The 21,683-nt window shown below is 34.4% G+C and overlaps 2 protein-coding genes and 1 long non-coding RNA gene across 3 annotated transcripts; 1 reads left to right on the top strand and 2 right to left on the bottom strand.

Annotated features, from left to right (window-relative positions):
• The first annotated feature begins 1,888 nt into the window (after positions 1 to 1,888).
• LOC148268656 (uncharacterized) lies at positions 1,889 to 7,048 on the top strand. The gene is made up of 2 exons (XR_015816809.1): positions 1,889 to 2,058; positions 6,258 to 7,048. It is a non-coding gene; the product is annotated as an uncharacterized LOC148268656 (long non-coding RNA).
• Positions 7,049 to 8,307: 1,259 nt separating this feature from the next.
• Positions 8,308 to 12,333, bottom strand: LOC110809157 (uncharacterized). The gene is made up of 8 exons (XM_022034892.2): positions 12,140 to 12,333; positions 11,603 to 11,922; positions 10,473 to 10,544; positions 10,273 to 10,334; positions 9,990 to 10,146; positions 9,091 to 9,171; positions 8,911 to 9,000; positions 8,308 to 8,741 (listed from the first exon to the last, which is right to left on the bottom strand). The coding sequence occupies exons 2-8, from the start codon at positions 11,888 to 11,890 to the stop codon at positions 8,622 to 8,624; spliced, it is 870 nt and encodes a 289-aa protein (XP_021890584.1). The 5' UTR covers positions 11,891 to 11,922; positions 12,140 to 12,333; the 3' UTR covers positions 8,308 to 8,621.
• A 2,129-nt stretch (positions 12,334 to 14,462) lies between these two features.
• Positions 14,463 to 21,475, bottom strand: LOC110809128 (putative apyrase 6). Its single transcript, XM_088212577.1, has 8 exons — positions 20,717 to 21,475; positions 20,141 to 20,253; positions 19,711 to 19,818; positions 16,341 to 16,395; positions 15,613 to 15,804; positions 15,406 to 15,503; positions 15,019 to 15,215; positions 14,463 to 14,911 (listed from the first exon to the last, which is right to left on the bottom strand). The coding sequence occupies exons 1-8, from the start codon at positions 21,327 to 21,329 to the stop codon at positions 14,641 to 14,643; spliced, it is 1,647 nt and encodes a 548-aa protein (XP_088068703.1). The 5' UTR covers positions 21,330 to 21,475; the 3' UTR covers positions 14,463 to 14,640.
• Positions 21,476 to 21,683: the final 208 nt, after the last annotated feature.

Genomic DNA, 21,683 nt, shown 5'->3' with positions numbered 1-21,683 from the left:
ACATCATAACATAGGAAAATTGATTTTTGAAACTTTATAAAAATATACAACACCAATATCAAATTTAAAAATAACTATTGTATTGTATTGTATTGTATTATATATAAATTGTATATGGGTAAATATTTATACGTGATTGATTTAATTAAATTTGAATGTGCATGTAAACTACAATGTATGTACATAAATGTAAATGATTATTAATGTGAGATAATTAATGCTTTGGTTGTGTGGCATTCATCACGCGGTCTGATTTGCTAGGGAACATGAATGATTACTCCTTTTGAAAATTTAAATTTTCTATTTTTATGTTTCTATTTGTTGTTAAAATGTTATAACTAAACATGTTATGTATTACAATAAACACATGCGTTATTATATAAGCGGTGAATTCTTTAAAGTGAAATCAACACTTAAAAAGAAGTGTATTTCCGAATACATTGACTTTTTTTTTTAATTAATCTGAACAGATTTATACGCACGAAATTGAAATTCAAACTCGAATATTAGAATTTTTAATTTTTTTTTATTACTGTCTGATTGTTATGGTGATAAAAAAAACGAATTTGTGCAAGAGAGCGAAAACGTATTTTGTGGTCAATCTAACTTTATATTATCAACTTTACCCTTGAGTTTAATACTAATATCTACTAAAGCAAGCAAGAGCCTAAAATCAGAGGCAAGAACAAAACATTTGATGCATAATAGTCTATCTTTTTTGAAGTATATACAGTTTAAGATCAATATTGATAATTTTGCGTATAGTGATCTGAGCATGATCACAACTAGAGTTCTCATTCATGATGGAGTGGGAAAATGAGTGACATGTTTCATGCATCGTATTGGCAATAATATTACGAGAATTTAGTGCATCGGAGGGCTTTAAGTTGGCTTTTGATAATGAAGATTACGAAATTAATCATTTGAGGTAGATTCCCTCTTTGTTGTCCGACATACCCAACAAATTAATAAGTTTGATTAACCTGTCACGACTATTGTTTTACAAATTAAGAATCTTCTTCTTTGTAATTGTGAGGTCCACGTCTTTTACGGTTTTTAAAAAGTTAATACATGCACTGATTGTCTTGCTTATTATACACATAATATCTATTAGTGCTATATGAAGTTGGGACAAATCATTGATATCCTTTAAAAAAAAAAATTATTTTATTTGGATTGTGACAATATACGGGCCAAGTTAGTAGCTTATAATATATATTTATAGCATCAAGTTGGTAAACTTTGCATAAAATCAATAAATTCTTGAACAACACTTAGGACATGTAGTTGCTTAGAATTAAGAGTCTAAGCAACATTTAAAATGTTATCATCATATTTAATCTTATATATATATATATGCACTTTGTTCAAAGTCATGTTTTTACAATCATTTATACTTTTTAATTTAATTGACAAACACATGAAAACCATGTAATTTGGAATTAAGATGATAAAAATTGTCTATTTTGATATTAAAGTCAATAAAAAATATTTATGATATTAATTAACAAAGAAGAACCAATTTGATTAAAAATCTGTTTACACTATATAAGATATATATACATACATATATATAATAAAATAATTATTGAAGTTTGATTTTTTTTATAATTTAATTTTAAATATTTTTTATTACAATTTAATTTTTAGTTTTTTTTTTATTTATTTCAAACGTTTAATTTTTTAATATAGTCAAATTATATTTGAATAATAATATTAATTAAGGTTAAACATAAAATTAAACATTAATTAAGGCTTAATAATATTTTTCATGTTCCAATCAGAATTTATTTTATTTTATTATATTTATCTATAAATATAATTATAATAAATTTATAAATAAAACACAAACAAAGCTGGGAGCCCATAAGACATGACAGTTTTTCAGGATGGGCTTTGATTGGTGGCCCAAATAAGACAAAACCGGAAAATCATTCACTGAAACGGCGCCGGTTTTTTGGAATCCAGCTCGTCATGCTCGGTGCTAGCCCCAAATCAGCTTCTGGTGAAGGGACTCCGACGGCGTTGATCACGAGAGCAAATCGCAGAGAGTAATTGGTAGGGTTTCTGAGTTTTCAGAAATTTTCTTTTTTCAATTGTCTTTTCCTGTAATCAATTATAGATATATGTATATATGTGTCAGAACTGTTTCTGTCTAAATAAAATTAGCATGATCTGAGGTTCGTTTGTTATCTTTCTTATCTTGAAATCTGAGTTAAAATCGTTTACGTTCATCTCCTTAATTTGTTACCTAAGTTCAAGAGGATATGAAAAGAGTAAAAACAGTTTTGAAACATTTTCGTTATTTTCATGTTGGATTATATTACATTAGATGATTGTTTATGGTAGTAGATGCTAATGCATCCTTTTTGCATCTTTTGCTCTGTGTTTTTTCCCCTTCCCGGTTGATTCATATAGAATAGACTATATGTTTAGTGGATGTAAGGAGGACGCTGAGGATAAAGATAGATAAGATTTTAACTGGCGCTTGTTTCAATACTACTATATTCTTATTCAGTTTCTATATCTAGGTTATTTGATACGTACCAATTAGTAATGCATAATTAAATTCTCTCGTTACATCTCTAATTCTACAACCATGTATTTTATATTCTCATATATTAAGAAGGAATCACAAACACAACTAACTTGAACTTGAATGAAAATACTTTGAAATCAAAATGTTGTTTGGTTCAAATATCTATTCTATTTGCATTCTATTCTCATTCTTATTCTATTAGTTTCATTTATCAAAACTCAAACACCACCTAACTCACTGCTATTCAATTGAGAGAAGCAGAGACCCATTTGTCAGTGCTTCCAACTAATGAATTGACTAGAACTGATGGGTGAACTTATTTCCTTGATACTGTGTTACCGCTATAGAATGCCTGATCAAATCGCACAGTTTAGAATATAATGATATGGTAGATCATAAGGCTTCAAAAAAGCTGTCCATGAGTTTTAGATATGTTATGGATGAAGACAGTTTTAGTTTTCTTTCAGTACTCTTTTTGAGCATAAACAAATTTGACATGGTATAAAATTTTAGGGAAGGCTCTGCATGAATTCTGCTTCCTAATCTTTCCATAAGAAATGCTGTTTTTTGTCCCTCTCTTGCAACATTTCTTGTTCAGCGGATATTCTTAAGGACATACATGTTATTACATGCTAAAGATTTCCTATATGTTCCCATTTTTGTCAAGGCAATGGTGTGATGTTCATTTAGAAGTTGTTCTTTTGTTCATTATGAAAAAGGTGTTTTACTTTTCATCTTGAGACCTTCTATGTTATGCACTTAATGTAATTATTTGACGAGGTTAAATTCTTACGAGCATGCTCCTGGCTATTACAATTCTGTGTTTTTGTATTCTGATTTTATTTAAAGAAATAAAACTATTTAAGAGTGATTATAGTCTGAGAGGAGGAATTGGGGATATATTATTGATTATAGTGTCTGAATTGATGTTGGGAGGGAATGGAAGATGTCCTCTTAACTATAAACCACGAACCATGATAACTCGATAAGCCTCTTCCTTAGGTTATCATTGTCTTTTCTCAGCATCTCCAATGTAGGACAGTCATGTTTTTTTCTCCTTTTTTGGATGGAGAAAGGTGGGCTTATAATAGAAAGGACATAAATCTTTTGTTTATGGTCCATTTGGTATCTACCATCTCTAAAGGACCACGAGTCGATTTAAATGGAAAGATAAAAGGTTTTACTCTGTTTTATTCAGCTACCTCACTAATAAATTTGAAGTTTTGAGTGTTTCTCTGTTGGACAAGAAAATTTATATATATATATATCACATGACCTAAATTAATTGAGGAGTTGTAATTCGTAATGCATGTAACTGTTATATGAAGTATAAGAATATTTAGCTAGGGGTTGAGTCTATAATATAGATATTCTAGTTACTACTGCTATTCTATTGTTTTTTTTGTTTTCTTTTTAAATTTTGCTTAAGTCGCAAAGCCACTTTGTGTAACAAGTGGGACTTGAGCAGAGTCAAACTTTCATCCACCCAAACAGTGGAGACAAACTGCCAACCGAGCTATGCTTGGTTTATCAAAATTATATTGTTGAAGGGAAAGAAACAATATTCCTTTGAAGTTTGCAATGTTAAAAGTATAGCAATGACATCTTTACATCAGAGTACAAAGAATTTTACTATAATCTGGAAGAAACTTAGTACTAACATAAACAAAACTAGTTCATATTCAAACAAAGATCAGAAAACAACTCTAGAGGTTTTCTTTTGGGAGCTTGCACCATCATCTATATTGTGGTTTCTGCTTGGCTGTTGATTATAATCTCAGCTTACAATACAATGATGATGCGAGCTCACAGAATAGCTTCGAGGGTCATCCTCTGGTTCTGTCACCTATACATCTCTTTAGGGAAAAAGCTCTTAAAACATAATAGAGAAAAAACTAACCAATTAACCAACCTTGTAAGCATTCTATGGTGAAGCAGATAAAATCCACGGTTTTGTCCGTATATATGAGCATAGTTACAGTCTGTTTCTTCAGTGTTTTAACTCCCTGCTTTTTTCTCTGCTTGAGGACAGGACTTGGATGTACTAGGCCCTATTGTGAATAGGATCTGATCCTCTTCTTACTCTTCTTTTGCTTGATTGATTTGGATCAAGTGTGCTGCTTACATATGCTGACTTCTTGTCTGTATTCATGTTCTCCATGTTACCCTTGAGAATACGCTGACTGCGGTGCACTATTCCTGCATGTTCTTGGCTATGTCTGACCACAAAATCTATACTTCTCAAGCCAGAAACTTTATCTAGTTGGATTGCCAATAATTGGATGCTGATAAGTAGGACAAGCGTGCTACCAGCCCTAAAACTCATAATTTCTAAGCAAAAACAAGAAGGATAGAACTACCTTTCTTCTGTTTAGGGTAATGAGAGAATAAACAATTCTGAAATTGTAATACTTCCGTGCTTATATTCCTTTATATAGGCCTGCTATTTATCTCTGATTGTATTTGAAGGGGGACTTTAAAGCGTAAAGCTAGGAGGGGCCCGGAGCACCCAGTGGGGAATTTTAGATTCACCCAAATCATAAGACTGTAATGAAGCCAAGCTAAGGCTGTTATGGAAGAATCTGACAATGATGAATAAAGGGGTTGGAACCATACCCTTGAGAAGCCAAGTATCTTTTCTTCATTCCTTTCCCCGCATCTCTATAATTTTCTTGCTTTTGTCTACCAACACAAGGCTAGACAAGTCTCTTGATCCCTTAGACATCTGGCCACGTCACCCGACCATGCTTATGTGTACATTCACTAGATATTTAAAATATTCTTGTTTAGCCAATCTCGAGATCAGCCAAGGCTGCTCTTGTGGATGGCATCAAATTCTATTCTATAGCTTAACCATTATGAACTTTTGGGAATATCATATAATGTTTGACACAAACTTGATTGTAAAATAACATCAGAACATCTATGGCAGGGCATTATGGTAAGTTAACAATACTTTGTTACTAAGAAAAGGGAGTTCTTGTCTTTGTTTATCTTTATCTGTGTTTTTTAATGGGAGTGACCGGGCAGACAAGAGCCAGGGGACACCTAAAACTGTTGGATTGCTACAGTAGCATGCTAGTTTTATAAAGAATAAAAAACTGTGGAGGAGAAAAGAACATGGAATATGTGGAGCAGTACCCAAAAGAAGTATACACTGCTTTATGCCATTCTAAGATCTCCTCCTCACTTTAGAATTCCAAGCTCTCTTCTCTATGCAACAAAAATAAACAGTACTTGGTTTCTTGTGCTAAATTTGCTTCTTTATGCTTTGCTTTGGGTTTTGCCAGACTCTTAATCGTCCATTCATGATTTAGAGAAGACCCACTCCCTCTTCTTTCTCTCCCTGAATTGCTAATATTTTTTATTCTCGTTTATTCATGTAGACCATCTTTTTCTTTAGTTCCCCTCACTTTTCTTTTGAACAGTGGCTTAATATAATATACGAATATCACATGCAACTTGGAACTTTCTAAAGCATAATTTACTACACTTTATTACAACTAGCTGTATCTAATGTTGCTAAGATTTGCTTGTGCCTTGAGATGAAGATGAAGTGTGCCATGGTTGGGCTGTGTACACATGCATGCACGTACTGATACATCAAAACTGAAAACCTATGTAGAGATTTCATAGGAACCAATCACGTATTTGATGAATTTATTAACATTTACACTAGCAGCTCGGTTATTTTAATTTCTTTTGTGATAATGTACAGAGGAAACAGTAAATTTGTAATTCCAGCTTGCCGCCAAAGACAAAAAGGTGGTGACCTTACTCCTCAGTGCTTAAGAGTTGAGCTACCGTACAGTCCCATGTTTGAGGTAAAATGTACTTCAAGAATCGCCGGCTCTTCTGTTAAAAGTTCAGTTTTCCATTTAGAATCCTAACAGAGCCATATCCACTTTAGAATATGTCTAATTAAAAAGTGATGTTACTGCAGAAAAATAGTATGATAATAATAGTGTAAACGATATGAAAATAATTCTTTAAAACAAACAAATAATAAAAATACCAAAATGCAGAAAAGGGAAAAGAGAAACATTGCAAATTAAGGCTTTTGTAGATTCTCGAGGCTGGTGACTGGTCTTAAATTTGTTTTTAAGGTCTCATAGGCGAAAACTGGTCTCAAAGTAATGAATGACAACATCTATCTGCCACTTAAAAAAGGAGTTCAAACAAATGTAATGTGGCAAAGCAAGTTAAAGAAGATAAAGCATGCAGAGTTAGTAATATTCACAAGATCATTCCGCACATCTTTGAACTATTCCCTCTTTTAAATCCTTGCCCTCTATTCTTACAGACGCCTACAAACGTCATATATATTCTCTGTAGTAGCATTTGGTAGCATTGCAATATAACATTAGATAAATGTTTATTCGTTGCGATAGGGATACGATCGCTTTATGGTCACATGATAATATCGAAGTCTTCTTTTTTAAGTTGTATTCTATCAATATACATATTTTTTTTATTCGAAAATTGTATTTGATGCAAAATTTGCACTTAGTTACATGTTCAAATATTTGCCAATATCATAGTTTGAAATACTAAACAGGATAGTTAATCTTTTAAGACAGACGCACAATAAGTATAAAATAGTTCGAACTTACAAGTAACATTTAATTAAGAAATAGTTGATATAGTCGATAGATAGATGGGAGGAAAATTGAATTACAAGTAACAAAATTGATTTCATTAAATATGTAATTACATACTTTGAATTTTCTATTAAAAGGGAGAGGTACAATCAGAATGTTAAAAATTTAAAAGGGAGATGAACTAGTGCAATACTTTTTAACATTCTTCTCATGGGTTGTAATCATGGGTTGGGTATGTAAGAATATATGCTTCCTACTTTTATCCAACTATCTAATTCATTTTAAATTTAACAAAAAAAAAGGTGTAGTTTATGTGGATTGGTGCAAGATTAAGCCACCATGAGGGGAATTTCGAGGTTCTGATAGAGAAAAAAAGTTCTAAAAGTTAAGTTCTTCATCTAATTTTTCAATTGTTAAGATTTCTTCCTACCTAATCTAGAGGTTCAGTCATTGAGACACCATGCTTTGGAACATAGGAGTGTACTTCTTCTTGGAAATTGATCATGTGACAGAAAAATATTACACAACAAAGTTGTCTAAGTAATATCTTCAGTAATCTTATATTATATTTTAAATGAGTTATTTTATTTATAAAGAGATCTTCTCTCCGTTACCTAGTCAATTTCGTTAAATTATCTACTAGCGGTATTTATGAGAACTTAGTCATTGAAGAGAGAATGAAGATAAAGCTTTTTTTCTAGCTCCTATTATTTGCATTCCACTTGTATAAGTAACTTCATTTATATAATTAATGTCTTAAATAACAATCAGAGTAATGGTGGAACATGGTAATGTCTTGATTTTGTAGCAGTTCCAATGGTTCTGTGAGTAATAAGTCTGGTAGGTTTTGTGATTTGAGAACCTTTTGATTTTCATTTGGTAGGTTGTGTGATTAAATCCAGAAGAGCCAAAATCATCAAAATATCATTATACTGTCCATAATACTTATAAAAAGTTAATATTATAGTCGATTAATAATTTAACTTTGTAAATGTCATGTCATTGAGGTGAACAGTGTATAAATGATATTGTAAGATAATATTTTTGACCAGTTCTAAAATGCTTCTGGATACTTGGATATATTTTATCTGCCGTTTAGCCAGTAAGTTTGCTTCCAGTGCAGCATGAATCATTGTAATGAATAGGAGAAGAGATGCAGAACAGATGTGACCAAAGTGCTTCATTGCAGATGAAATGTTACCCCTATTTACCCGACAAAATCTTAAAATTAACTTTCCCTAAACACCTTCGTGTGCTAAGCACTCGAGAGAATTCTTATATACAGAAAACATCGGGAGAGCGAAAAATGACACCATTAATACAGAGGTAAGAGCAGGAATAGGGAATGTAATCTCGACCTTTTTCATTTTCTTAATTGACATTTCAAAGCTTATTGATTCAGGACGCCTCTATCTTTTGACATTACACAGTATTCAGTACACAGGAATTTCGAGAGAATACAATCTGCCCATGTAAATCAATCAAACGGTTTCTGGGTGTGTAGCCACGGGGGGTCCCGATGCTATAGTAAAGTGCACACCTCTATGCTGCCCAGATTGTAGCACGAAAGCAACTTGTGTTGCTGCCAACGCGGCTGCCTCCTGTTCCAAAAAACTCAAATGTATATAGAATATATTTTGCAAAACAATTTCCAAAGAACTCATTTCACTAAATAATTGCCAGGAACAACTGTTCAAGGCCTTTTCTGCGAATATATAGATTAGACTAAAACCTAAGAGAAAAATAATAAAAGATGAATGAGATACCAACCTGCCTTTGCCTCCGGCGTTGTAAGATACTAATGGCCCAAGCCATGATGTAGCATGGCAGAAGGAATCCAGCAGCCCGAAGCAGGAAAAGCTGCAGAGGATAAAACCAAGTTAATCATCCTAGATACATTCACCTGTTTTCGATGTAACAAAACCGAAAGGAACCCTAGGATTCACTTACAGAGAAAAAAGTAGATACATCGTCTTCTCCATCAGTATCAGTGACAGCCAACGCATGACGCAAGAGCAAAAGGGCCATTAACTGGCAAAGAAACCAAATTTGAGCAAGGTCACTTCTGGATTGCATGGATAATCAATGAAACTTTTGGAAAAAAAAATAGGAACGTTAACATAGTAAATGCTAGTGAATACCATCACTGTTCTTTTGCCTGGAAAGCAGTGAGGTTGTACTTAACTATTGAAAATCTAATTAAAAGGGGAAGATCATCATGAATGGATGCTTCGGTTCTAGGCTTATAGTCAAAAGGATGTGGGCCCAGAGAGGCATCCGTTAAGATAAAACACTACAATAAGTACTTAGACTAATCCTCTTGGCTGTGTTATGGGTAGAAGAGATTTTGAGAACATAGGATTATATTTTGATAGAATTAATGATATTTGGTTCTAAACAGTTTTTTTATTGTCATCCTCTACACTAGAGTGGACCAGAGAACCAGATTGATATTGATATATTTATAAATGTTTTTATACACGGGTTGCATCCCTTGGTGTTGTCTAATACTACACTTTCTTCTTTCGAAAAGAAAACTAAATGCTAGTGAATACAGGACTCTATTCCGGCGAGCCAGTCTAGGTGGCTGCCTAATGAGGCTGGTAGATTAAGTCCCAGAAAAATGGAACAGAACATATTCCTCCATGGTTAACCTGACAATATTCCTCCATCCATCATTTGCAAAAAGGGATGTACCTTTTTGCAATCAATCAATATGGTCCTCCCTTTTTGCAATCCATCAATACTACATCTCAAGGTTAGAATGCAGATAAGGTTGCAGTATCTATGAAATATAAATCATAAGATTTAGCCATAATAATCTAGAAGTTGCTTGATTAGAGGCTTACAATAAGAGCAGCTGAGCGACAAAATACAGCCCCGCTAGCATTGGAAGCAGCATAGTCATCATATTCAGCTTCCAAAAATTGACGTTCTGCCTCTGCAATTGCCAAGAGTCGAGGATCACGCAAATCCAAAGGAGTACCAGAGATTGTCCACCCTCCACTACAAGAGAAATTCATGAATAAAAGGATAATCATCTAGAATATCATGATTATTTTAAATACATTAGCACCTAAGAATGCACATCTGGTTAGATCCATTCTACTTTATGGAAAGTATTTAACTTACCCAATATCAATTGCGGTTTCTTCAGGACGAGGAGGTGGAGCAGTATAACCTGGTTGGTATGGCTGTGCACCAGATAAAAAATCCAAAAACCGAGAAAAAGTGAAAAACTTAAAAAATTTTAAGAAAGAAGAATCTAGAAATGTAACTATCCATTCTATGACTATAATAGCCCATAATAGTTTTGACAATAATAGACACACCTGATGGCAGATCTCACAAGTAATATCACCTTTTTCATTGCACCAATGCTGGACACATTTTCGATGAGCATACTGGATTTGAAAAAAAAAAAAAAAGCAAATCGATCTCGTCAGAAGCCGAAATAAAAGATGCATAGTGAAACTCGAATACTGCCTCACACAAATACTACTAAAAGACAATAGTTGATAATCAAGAGTTACAAGATCTAAGAGTGTGTTTAACACTTTCGCTTGCCCGAATAGCATGCAACTCAATTCCGGTTCAGCACTTACAATAAAATTACAGGATAGGCGGATGAAAATGGTGTAAAGACACTCAGCACTCAGCAGGAAAATAGTTATCAGAGTGCCTGAGAAAGGGGCATTACATCTGAAGCAACACCTAAATGCACTATAATCCTAATAAAAGCATGGAATTAAACAACCCGTAATCAAGAACATAGTGGAACAAGAATGCAATGAAATTATCATTCCACCTCCTCCTCTGACTGTGAGAAAACAAATAGAAACATAACATAAATGAAACTTGGTTAGAAAAATAGTCTTTTGTTTTACAGGGGAAAAAAATTTTAAGAAATGAGCAAAAATTAGTCTTTCTTTTTTTAAATGTTAGGAGATTATTTACAGTAATAAACACCAAAGAAAAACTTTCAAGCAAAAAAATTGCTTTATAAAGCACATGAGATCATATCTTCCTAATCGAATGGAAGACTCCTTAAAACAAATAAAAGGGTTTCCGTAGGACTAAAAATAAGAAAGGTGGGGAAGAAAACGAGTCGGTGTGCTAATTCCTAGTCCTCAAATTAGTCCTTCCCATGAATTATGGTCCCAGCGAATAAATAATTGTAGGAGTGAAATCTTGATATAATTCGAAAAAGCAAGGAGCAAGTTCCATGATGTTTGCCATGAATTAGTACACAGAATTTCAACATAATCAAACAAAGAATAAACCTTGAAATTTAACCATGAATAATGACTGAATTAGAGTTCAACCATGGAATGTAAAAGCAAACTAATATGTACATAAAGTCATCTAACGGGCATTCAAGATAATAAATATGGTGATAACTGTCTGATTCTTAAATTTCAAAATCCTTAAACGAAAATTAACGAAACTCATTAAGTAATACCTTGAGGCTACCACTGCAAGCGCAGGGAGTCTCGAGATTCGTGATGGAATCCTCCTCCTGGCAAATGCGGCACTCAGCCATCTGAATCAACGGCTCTTCCTCGCCAGAACCCTCGTTTCCTTCCTCCTCATCAACATGTTCATCCACAGGCGCAGCCGCAGGTGCAGAAGCCGCCGAACTCGACGGCCCCGCAGCTTCCGGGGAGGTCTTCTCCGCCTCCGCGGGGACCGGATGTACGGACACGGGTCTCACCAACCGGTCCACATACAGAACCACGTGATCACTCATCTCTCTCAAAAAAATGCTCTATTCCAAAAAACCTAAAACGAATATGAAGCAGAAAAAGATTGGAAAAATAAAAATGTGGAGCCAAACCCTAGAAACCAAGGATCGCGCTGGTGGTGGAATCAGCGCGATTCGGAGGTTTCCGAGAAAATTAGAGGAAAAAAAAAAGAAGAAAGAAACTAAGAGGCAAACAAAAGAAATTCAAGAAAAGAGAAATGTCGAAAGAAATATCCTCGAGATCGTATACATTACCTGCAACAATGGCGACAAATGCTTAAAAAGCGTGCGGCTTTCAGCTGTTGAGAGCGATAAATCAGGAGAGGAAAGTAATTTTCTCGAACGCGTTTCCTAAAATTTCTAGACAGGAAAATGGGATTTGTCGAAAGATAAAAAGTATAGTTTGGTTTTAGCGTCGCTACCGTCTAGGAGCAAACGGTCGAAATTGACGATCATTAAGATGTATAAAATTTAGTTGACCTTCTGTTATAATAATGCGAGGGTAATCTGGTAATTTTATCCCGCAGATTCGTGGGTATTTTCGTAATTTAACAACCCAATTTGCCGTGTTGAAATCGAACGACCCCCGTCTGTCATGGTTGTCAGGTACGTAGTCGTCTATGGGTTGGCAACTCATATATTTCAACAGATTCTTCTTGATAATATCTCTCATAAATAATTCCTATATATATATATATATATATATACATATTTAATATAAATATACCTTGTTTTGTGGTAGGTACCCATTAACAAATTTTGTAAAATATAAAATACCCATCAACAAAATTTGTTAAATTTCTATATTAAAATTTTATATTTTGTTTCATACTCATGTATTGATGTACATATCATCATAATATTAGTTTTAAAAGTTTAATATTTGTTATAATTTAATTTCTAATATTGTTTTTTTATAATTCTTTCATTTTCATTATATTTATTTTTTTTAAAAAAATAATTTGTATGAATTAATTAAATTATTTATCTAATTTTAATCTATACATCACTTTTATATCTATGTGTTTATATAGTTATATGTTTATGTGGAAGCATGATTCCCTTTATTATTATTATTTTTTTAGAAAAAGTGTTAGAAAATTAAATGTGATTTTACATATCCATTTTATTTGTTGAAGCATTGTGTTTATTATAGTTTGTGGACAATTCAATTCCAAAAAATAATTAGTTCATTAATTATGGGAATTAATAATAAAAATTTCAGTTTTATAAATTATGGTGGATAAAGATTTTAAATAAATTTTAAATTGTCAATTTGTTCGTAAACAATATGGACTTGTGGGTGAACTGAATGTTCATTACATGGGAATTACTTGTATGTATGTATATATATATATATATGTATGTTTTTTAGGTTTTTGTTTATAATCTTTACAAATAACAGTAATTTTTCATTGTTATTCTTGTTACCCACATATCAAAACTGTTAAATATAAGAAAATAATTAAAAATAACTCAAATTGATATACATATATATATATATATATAATTATTGTAAGAAGTAATACCCAGTAATAATTACATTTTATTTAATAATTTGTTAGAACTTTGAAACATAAATTGAGATTTGGTCAAACAGAGCCTAATTGAGTCTAAAGCACGTCTCTGTTCTTAAGACTTGGTAAATAAAAGTATGCAACTAGTTTAGATTGGATTTGACCGAGTGAGTAACGAGTGGTGGTGGTCTAATTTTCTATGGCTGATTTGATTACTCCATGAAAGCTTCTGTGTATTTTCTTGGGAATTGACTTTCATTTAATGGGAAAGATGATAATATTTATGTTGTTTATCCCAGTTAAAATGGCAAAACTATAATATATTTATATGGGTAATTTATTGATTCAGTCCTTTTTAACTATAAATTATATTGCAGTTTAATTGTATTTTCAAATTTTTGTTCATTATAATGCAGAATGAAACCCTAATGCACAAACGTTTGAGTCTTATACAAGCTTGTATACATCAATTAGAATTTCAATTGTATTTTCAACTTAGATTCAGCTTTTTTCATGCAAATTTCATCTTCCATTCTAAGTGATAAGGCTAAATAAATCAGCTCTAGACTATTCTTCTTGGCTCACTGCGCTAGTAAATAAAGCAGTCATGATCCCCTTAAACCTTATCAAGAAACAGGGATGAACAAATTATTCAAGTGTCATTACCTGGGCTCATACATAGGACAGGCTGTTGCAATGAATGAAGCAACTGCCCGGAAAATATCCTTTCTACGTCCTAAATCTTAAATAATTACAGTAAATTCGTCTCTGCGCCATAATCTAATTTGGGAAATACTACACAGGCTTTGAACATATAGAAGAATTTTCTTTTCAGGAATCATTCAAATGATGTCTGAAGCTCAATTATGTCTGCTGCACGCAGCAGCATCAATCAAGCATAGTATATTTTTCATGTAAAGGATATAATACAGCGTCCAAACTCTGGCAGGAGTCATATACTCCTTATGACTATCCAGCCTCACTTATTCCTCATCGTCAGGGGGTTCTGTACTGAGCGATGCGAAATGACAAATCCGAAGTTTACGCCAATCTTCTACCACTTTTTCCCACATAAATCACATTATCATACAATCTGAGGCATCCCATCATCTTGACAACCTTAAGCAGGTAACTTTTGGTGGCAAACTAATGAAAGCATCAACTAAGAAGCTTCCCTGATATCAACAACCAAGAAGCTAGGTTTGATCTCCTCCAATTGTTCGACTAAAGTTATCAAGATCATCTGCTGATACGAGTTACTATATATCTTCCTTTCTCTAGATCATAAATTGTCTTCAAATGGGGCTTCCTACATTTTGATGCAGACCATGCCGTAAACATAACGATCACAACAATGCAAATTAGGTACAGTAATGTTGGTGAATCGTCATTGATAATGGTGGAAATCCAGTCGGGATGATTTACATCCATGTTAGCTGTACTCTGCAGGATGAAAGCTCCCAATGGCCAATCAAGTCGTATGTCTCCCACCTGATTAGCAACTCTAATCCTGTTCATGTAAATTCAAGTGAGCATGATTCAACTAACTGAATATACATATGCGCACCATATTAGCTGTCCAACTTTGAGGATATGTTGTTTAAATAAGAAATTTACCTTTCATCATCCAGAGCAATTCCAAGGCTGTCACTAAGTAATGCCAAAATATATGCAGAAGAAAAGCAATAGTGCACCAGATCTTCTTCATCAAGTGAATGGTGCTTCCTCTTCAACTTTGACCACTCCTCTCCACAAAATTGCTCTCCAGCCATCATTAAATCAGAAAGAAAGGCCCTTGGTCTCAACTCAAAGAACTAACCAAAAGGAGAATAAGAGAGATACCATGCAATTAACAAATGTCTGAAGATAAATCATAAAATTAAACAAAGAATTATTGTTGAGAAAGATGAATTGAGTCCAGATATGGAGAATAAAACAGAAATAAAATGAAGAAAACTATGGGGAACTATGGAATGTGGACACATAAAAATGGCAAAATCATACCTTGTAAGTGTGGAAGAAGTTTTCAGTAGCCAAAAACTTTCCCTGAAGTTTAGGCACAAAAACTGATCCTACTTTGCAGTGTTCAAAAAAGCATTTATCTAAATATCAGACAAAAATACCATTTGTCATTTTCTTCAAAAAAAATTGAAATAAACTCTCAAAACAGACAAGTCAGTGAAAGTGTTAAAGCTTGAAGGATAGTGTTACCATTTCCTTTCTGTAACATCATTAATGCAGCAGATCTACACTCTGAGAAATTACCCCCAGCTTGAAGATTAGATATATACTTGTTCTTTTCATCCGAAGATCCAGGCGAGAACTTCCATGACCCACTACCTGGTAAGTAACCTTTCGGGGTACAAGGATCTATATAAATTCCTTTGTGAAGAGACTCAGCAGCTGCATGGATATAAATAACGTAAGGACTTTTTTGAAAAGACATTTTAGATTATTACAAGCATATGGATCTTTATGCTAAAGCCCTTAAATCCATTTTTGTAATAGAGATCCAAATGTGAACAATTTTCGTTTTACTATTTTTTTTTCTTTAAATCAAAAAACTGAACGATATATTTCAAGAATCCACTTATAGCATAATACACAGCTACAAACTTCAACTTGTATGAAGTACAGTGGCTCAATTCTCAAAGGAAAACAACGATCAAAATAACAACTTGCTACTGGAGATAAAGATGTAAGAACGTGTACAATCATTTCGCCGAATGGACTTATAAATTTAATCATTCAATAGCTTTTCAAGCATATAATTCAAGTTCAATGATGGACAGGATCTTAAACCTCAAGTTCCAAGAAACTATAGTTCACATTATTGTGATAGTCTGAGCCCGCCAATGCTAGAAACTGTCAAATGGAATCTTTATCTCTGTCCCTCTATTATATAGGAAGAAAATATTTTTAAAAGCATAGTTATTTACCTGAATTCAGATCACCTGAAATAAGTAATTGCCTCAAAGATTGATATGCAACATTCTGCAAACTGTAACAAGTTAATGGTCCCCAAGAAAATGTCTTAAAAGTATGAAAGAAATGTCCCCTAGAATGCTTTCAGATTAGACTGAAAAAATAATATATCACAATACAAAACAATACACAAGATGTGGCAAAGTGACACACTAAAAAAGGAACAGATTAGATAATTTGCGAGGACATGAATGTGATGCAGAAAAGATCTTCTTTAGATTGTCTAGATATATTTGAAAGCATAATTCTATGAAAGATAAAAATACTATACTATATAGAGTATTATTATACCTTTGATAACTTCAGGATTTTATGCCTATTAGTATCTATTTGTAGTATTAGTATTATTTCTAATCTTGTTATTATTAAACTTTCCTATTTTCTTATGAGTAATATTTATAATCTTATTAGTCTTAATAATATTTAGTCTAGTCCTACTTGGGAAAAACTTACTTGGCTCTATAAATACCTTTATAATCTCTTTGAGGTTACCATAAAGTTATTCAATAAAATATTTTGAGAGCTTTGAATTTTTTGGTAATTTGATGCCATCAAACCCTTAAATGTGTACTTAAAGCTTGCTTTTAGATGCAATGTCTAAGAAACCCTAGGTGCAATGTCTAGGTTTTTAACTCCAAACCATATAAATAAGCAATTTGTCTTACATCAGTTGGTATCAGATCCAAAAGAACCCTGCATCCTAAAATCTCAAAGCTCTACAACCAAACAACCCCAAACTCCTATAAAAAAAATAAGGCACACACAGAAACCCTAAAACTGCCAATAGCTCACCCATCAGCCATCATCGGGCAAAGAGTACCACCACCCTTACCACCAGCCTTGGAAGACTCCCGTCGATAGACATCGGGAGCCCCACCGTGAAACTCCATTGGAAAACATGCCATTTGCTGGGGCAAGTGCTCTCAATCACTGCCTCTCATGATCTCCTGCTTCAATGCAACTGTATCTTACACTGACCTCCAATCTGCAACCCCCACCCCTAGTTCAGTCGATTGCCAAATGCCAGCCATCAACTGGTGACCAAAAGCCAACACGTAAGATTCATGCACATTGACCTCCGAGTAGGCTCTGTAAACTCATGCTCTGTTCTGACTTTTTGAATCGAGTTTGACCAAATCGGTTTACCTAGGCCTATATATCCCCTTCAAAACCAATTTCCAGCAGTTCAAAATGATTCTCAGGAATTTTTGCATGTTATTATTTTTGGGATCCTCTTCATGAAAATCGTGAGAAAATTTTAAACATGTAGAATCATAAGAAAGAGAATGAATCATCCTTTATGGTTGATAGAATTGACAAGTCTTCTTGATTGTAGCTAAGCAAACGAAGGTAGTCAAAATGAAGAAAGATTTGAATCATTCTCCAAAATTTCAAACTCTAGCCTGTCGTGAAGCTAAAAGTAAGAGCAGCATTGTTATTCATGGAAATTATTGCAAGAAGCTTGTTTTATTCTCTACAGTTGAACAAATCAATCTTTCAACATAATCACATCCCATCCTCAATCTCAACCATATAGATTACATTGGATAGCTAATACTGGGGGATCCTTATATCGGCATTTCCCACTATTTTTGCTTTGGCCCGTAACAAGGAGACTATGGTGACAGATTCTTTCTCCAACACCTTGGTAGTGGAGCTTGTGTGGTGGATTTGACAAGAAACCTCAATGACTAGGAGATAAGTGAGTATCTGGCATTGATGCAAGTATTATCGACATATGTGGGCCCTTCAGTGCGAGGTGTGTTGTCTCCGTAGTCATGTTATGCCTTCTTGATGGAGAATGGGAGGAAAAAGGATGACTTCTCCTGGAACCTAATTTGGAAGATTAGCACTTCACCAAGAGTTGCTTTCTGTGCTTGGGAGACAGCTAGAAGTTGTATCTTAACTCTTGACAACCTCATTAGAAGAGGGAAGGTAATTGTAAACGGGTGCTACATGTGCAAAGGAGCTGCAGAAACAGTTAATCATCTCCTACTTTTTGTGGCTGGAGCCTTATAAACTGTGGAATTTGGCTCACAATTTGCTGGGGATTAGTTGGATTGCGGCTAGACCAGTCAGAGGGGAACTCTAAGTTTTTTATTAATGGTCAAATGTTGCTACTAGTGACAATCTAAGGGACCTAATCAATTTTTTGCTTGACTTGTAAATATTTTGTACACAAGTTGCACTTCCTTGGTACTTGTGAAGGGATTGGAATTCCCTTCCCAAATGTGATATCAATTCATTGGAGGAAAAGTATGAATGCCAATTGCTAGCTGACTAAACTGAACTTTCTAAAAATTTCTCTCCATTTCACAAATAAAGGACCATATTTACTCTTAAATTGCTAAAAGTAAAACATAACCCAGGCTGCGCATGTTGGAGAAGTCACCAGGACACTTTACAATCCAGCACATCTTCATAGAAACTTGCCAGACCAGCAAGCCACGGTCGTTTACAGCATCAGACAACTATTCCAGACAGATTAAGCCATATCTATGCTTCAGTTTAGCTGGTCAACATGGTGCAACTGGCAACAACTCATTGTTTTATGTTCAGGTGCAGTAATTATTCTAACATAGAAAGCAATCTTATGTAATGACAATAACATTAGAACCTTATTCTATTCCTACTTTATAGCTAGTCTTATTCAACCCTTATTTCATTCAAGGAATCGATTATGTTATTGAGCTTAGTTTGTTTTCCAATTATGCGTTTTCTTTTTCCATTCATCTTAGTAATGTGTAGGTAAGTGGTATGCACTTTGTTTTTCATAAATCAATTTTCATGTTAGAACTGCTTGAAGACTTTGTGCTCTCTTTAGTATAACCATATTAACTATGGACTGTGGAACCCTTCCACCAAAATTGCAAATGCAGGAACTCATGTAACTCTACAATTTGGAATGTGCAAATTATTCAAGGTTTGATCATCAACACCAATCTAACAAAGGTTTAAGAAAATAAAAAAATTGATGAATAAGTGTCAATGGATCTAGGTCTTAGATTATCCCTCCTAAGAGATTGAAACAGCAAAAGTATCATACTTTTTTTTTTTTGAAATAAAAAAGTGTAAATATATTAACAAAGCACCAAGGTGGTGCAGCCCATGTACAAAAAGTGTTACATATTAGTTAAGAAATCTATAATATACCCAAAATTTTCCACCCTATACATCTCATGACCCAATATAATAGAACCAAAAGCAAAAGTATCATACATAGGGTAAATTATACAGGAGGCAAATTTCAAGGAAAGAAACAGTAAGGAACAGTGAAAATGAAGGTCACATGAGATGAAACCAAGTAATATAGATGGGGGTTACCTGTCCAAAATGTAGAAAACTGTGGCTATAAAGATTGTAAGTAACATTTCCAAACTCGACGGTATGTGAAAATTCAGGAGGCATGGGTTCAGTTGAAACAAAAGTTACCTGAGAAATGCAAGCCAATCTTATCTGAATGAGAAGCCATTTCATACTTCCAAACAACATTTGGCTCATAGTTGCAATGTATAATAAAGCAAAAAATATAGGATGTGACAGTGATAGGTCTACAAGATAATTCATTTTTCATACTAGATTCCTCTATCTTGAAATGGATACTTTATCCTGTTAGTACAAACATTTAACTGAAAACATTAACTAAGCACATTAACTAATTGACTGAGAGTATTTCCCGACATTTGTTAAATGGTGAAATATATCATCTACTATTTTAGTAAGATTCCATGACGGAAGGAAGAAGCAACTAAACCTGAGCGGAAGCCCCACCAAGTTCTATAATCCCAGTTGTTTTGAGAGGGTCTCCTCCAAGGGTACCCAGTGCATAGTTTGCAACAACCCATGCATATATCCCCTCATCCGACCCTGACACAGATAGAAGACCCGAGAGTTAAACTTTTGAAGCACATCAACAAGAGAACATCAGGGAGAAATTCCCAAAACTTAATCCAGGAAAATGATCCCGTTGAGGAACTGGATATAAGATAAAACTTTTGAAACAAGTCAACAAGAGAAAACCAGGGAGAATTGCCAAAATCCAACTCAAAAACACATTAACAAACTGAATGGCCACCAACAAAAAAATATCTCTTGCCACTTCATCCCTTCCCTTCAAATGCAAGTACAACCCTTTATCCACATTTCTCACACCACAACCATCGGGAGTGAAGGTACACAAAAAATAAAGAAACTATCATAGCTTCTACAACATTGCCTTCAAATTTGGCAGCGAGAAATTCATTGAATCCAACTACTGAACTTAACGCAGTCTCCTTACTCTACTCACTACACCATCTAATGCCCATACAAGACCACATAAAGAAATTACCTGAAATAACGGAAGCCCATTCATCGCGGAATTTGAACCCAGAAGACCTGAGGACCCTTCTGCAGGCGTCCAGAATCCGCTCTTGAGCCGACAACTCCAGCAGCCTCAACCCCGCTGTAGCCATTAACCGAATCTCTGTCTCTCTCCAGAGTTCCTTAGGCACTTTCCCCTTTGCAAACTCCACTAGCTCCACCAAAGACCCGCCCGCATTATCCTGATCCTCCGCATACGCCGACAGACCCGGATTCACCTTCATGCTCGCCTCCAAAAACTTCTGCCCAAAATCAAATACCGGGCTACCCCCGCCAACCCGGTAGCTAAACACATATATTCGAGTTCCCGTGCTGCCTCCGTCTATAACAATGCCGTACCTTCTAGAACCTCCCGGGTTATAATAAGGTCTTGCAGAAAAGAATAGATAGCAACAAAGTAGAAATACCAGCAAGGCAGCGAGGGAGGCAGCGGTTACCAAAAGTGGTGATTTAATCTGCTTGGAGTTCCGAGAGATGAGATTGCCGGATCGGTTGAGGGGTCGGATTTGGGGCTTGACGGGATCCATATCGGGAGAATTAGGTTTATTCTCGACCCGATTGCGGGCATGCGATCGCCGCATCAAAGATTACGAAAAGGTGGAGAGGAAAACATATGATCAAACAAAAGAAAAAGGAAATGCGAAATGAATTAATTTAGGAAATTACAGAAAAAGAAAGTGGAGATTCTTAGGGTTTTAGAATTGGGGATTCCCGATCGGAGAAGGAGAGGGCTTTGGTGAAAGGTTCGCCCTCTCGGTGTCTCCGTCGGGTCAGAAGCAGCAGGTGAAAAAATCTGGAATTTGATCGTTACATGCTTCTTCTGACTTGTTGCTCGCTGTTTTGCGCGTTGCTTACGTGGTGAAATTTTAACGAATTACTCGCGGTTCAATTTTTATATTACGAATATTTTGACTCGAATTTTTTTTTTTTTAAAT

This window comes from Carica papaya, chromosome 2 (assembly GCF_054855325.1).
Source record: "Carica papaya isolate Zhongbai chromosome 2, ASM5485532v1, whole genome shotgun sequence".
Classification (NCBI taxonomy): Eukaryota; Viridiplantae; Streptophyta; class Magnoliopsida; order Brassicales; family Caricaceae; genus Carica; species Carica papaya.
This window is presented reverse-complemented; position numbering and strand designations above follow the sequence as displayed.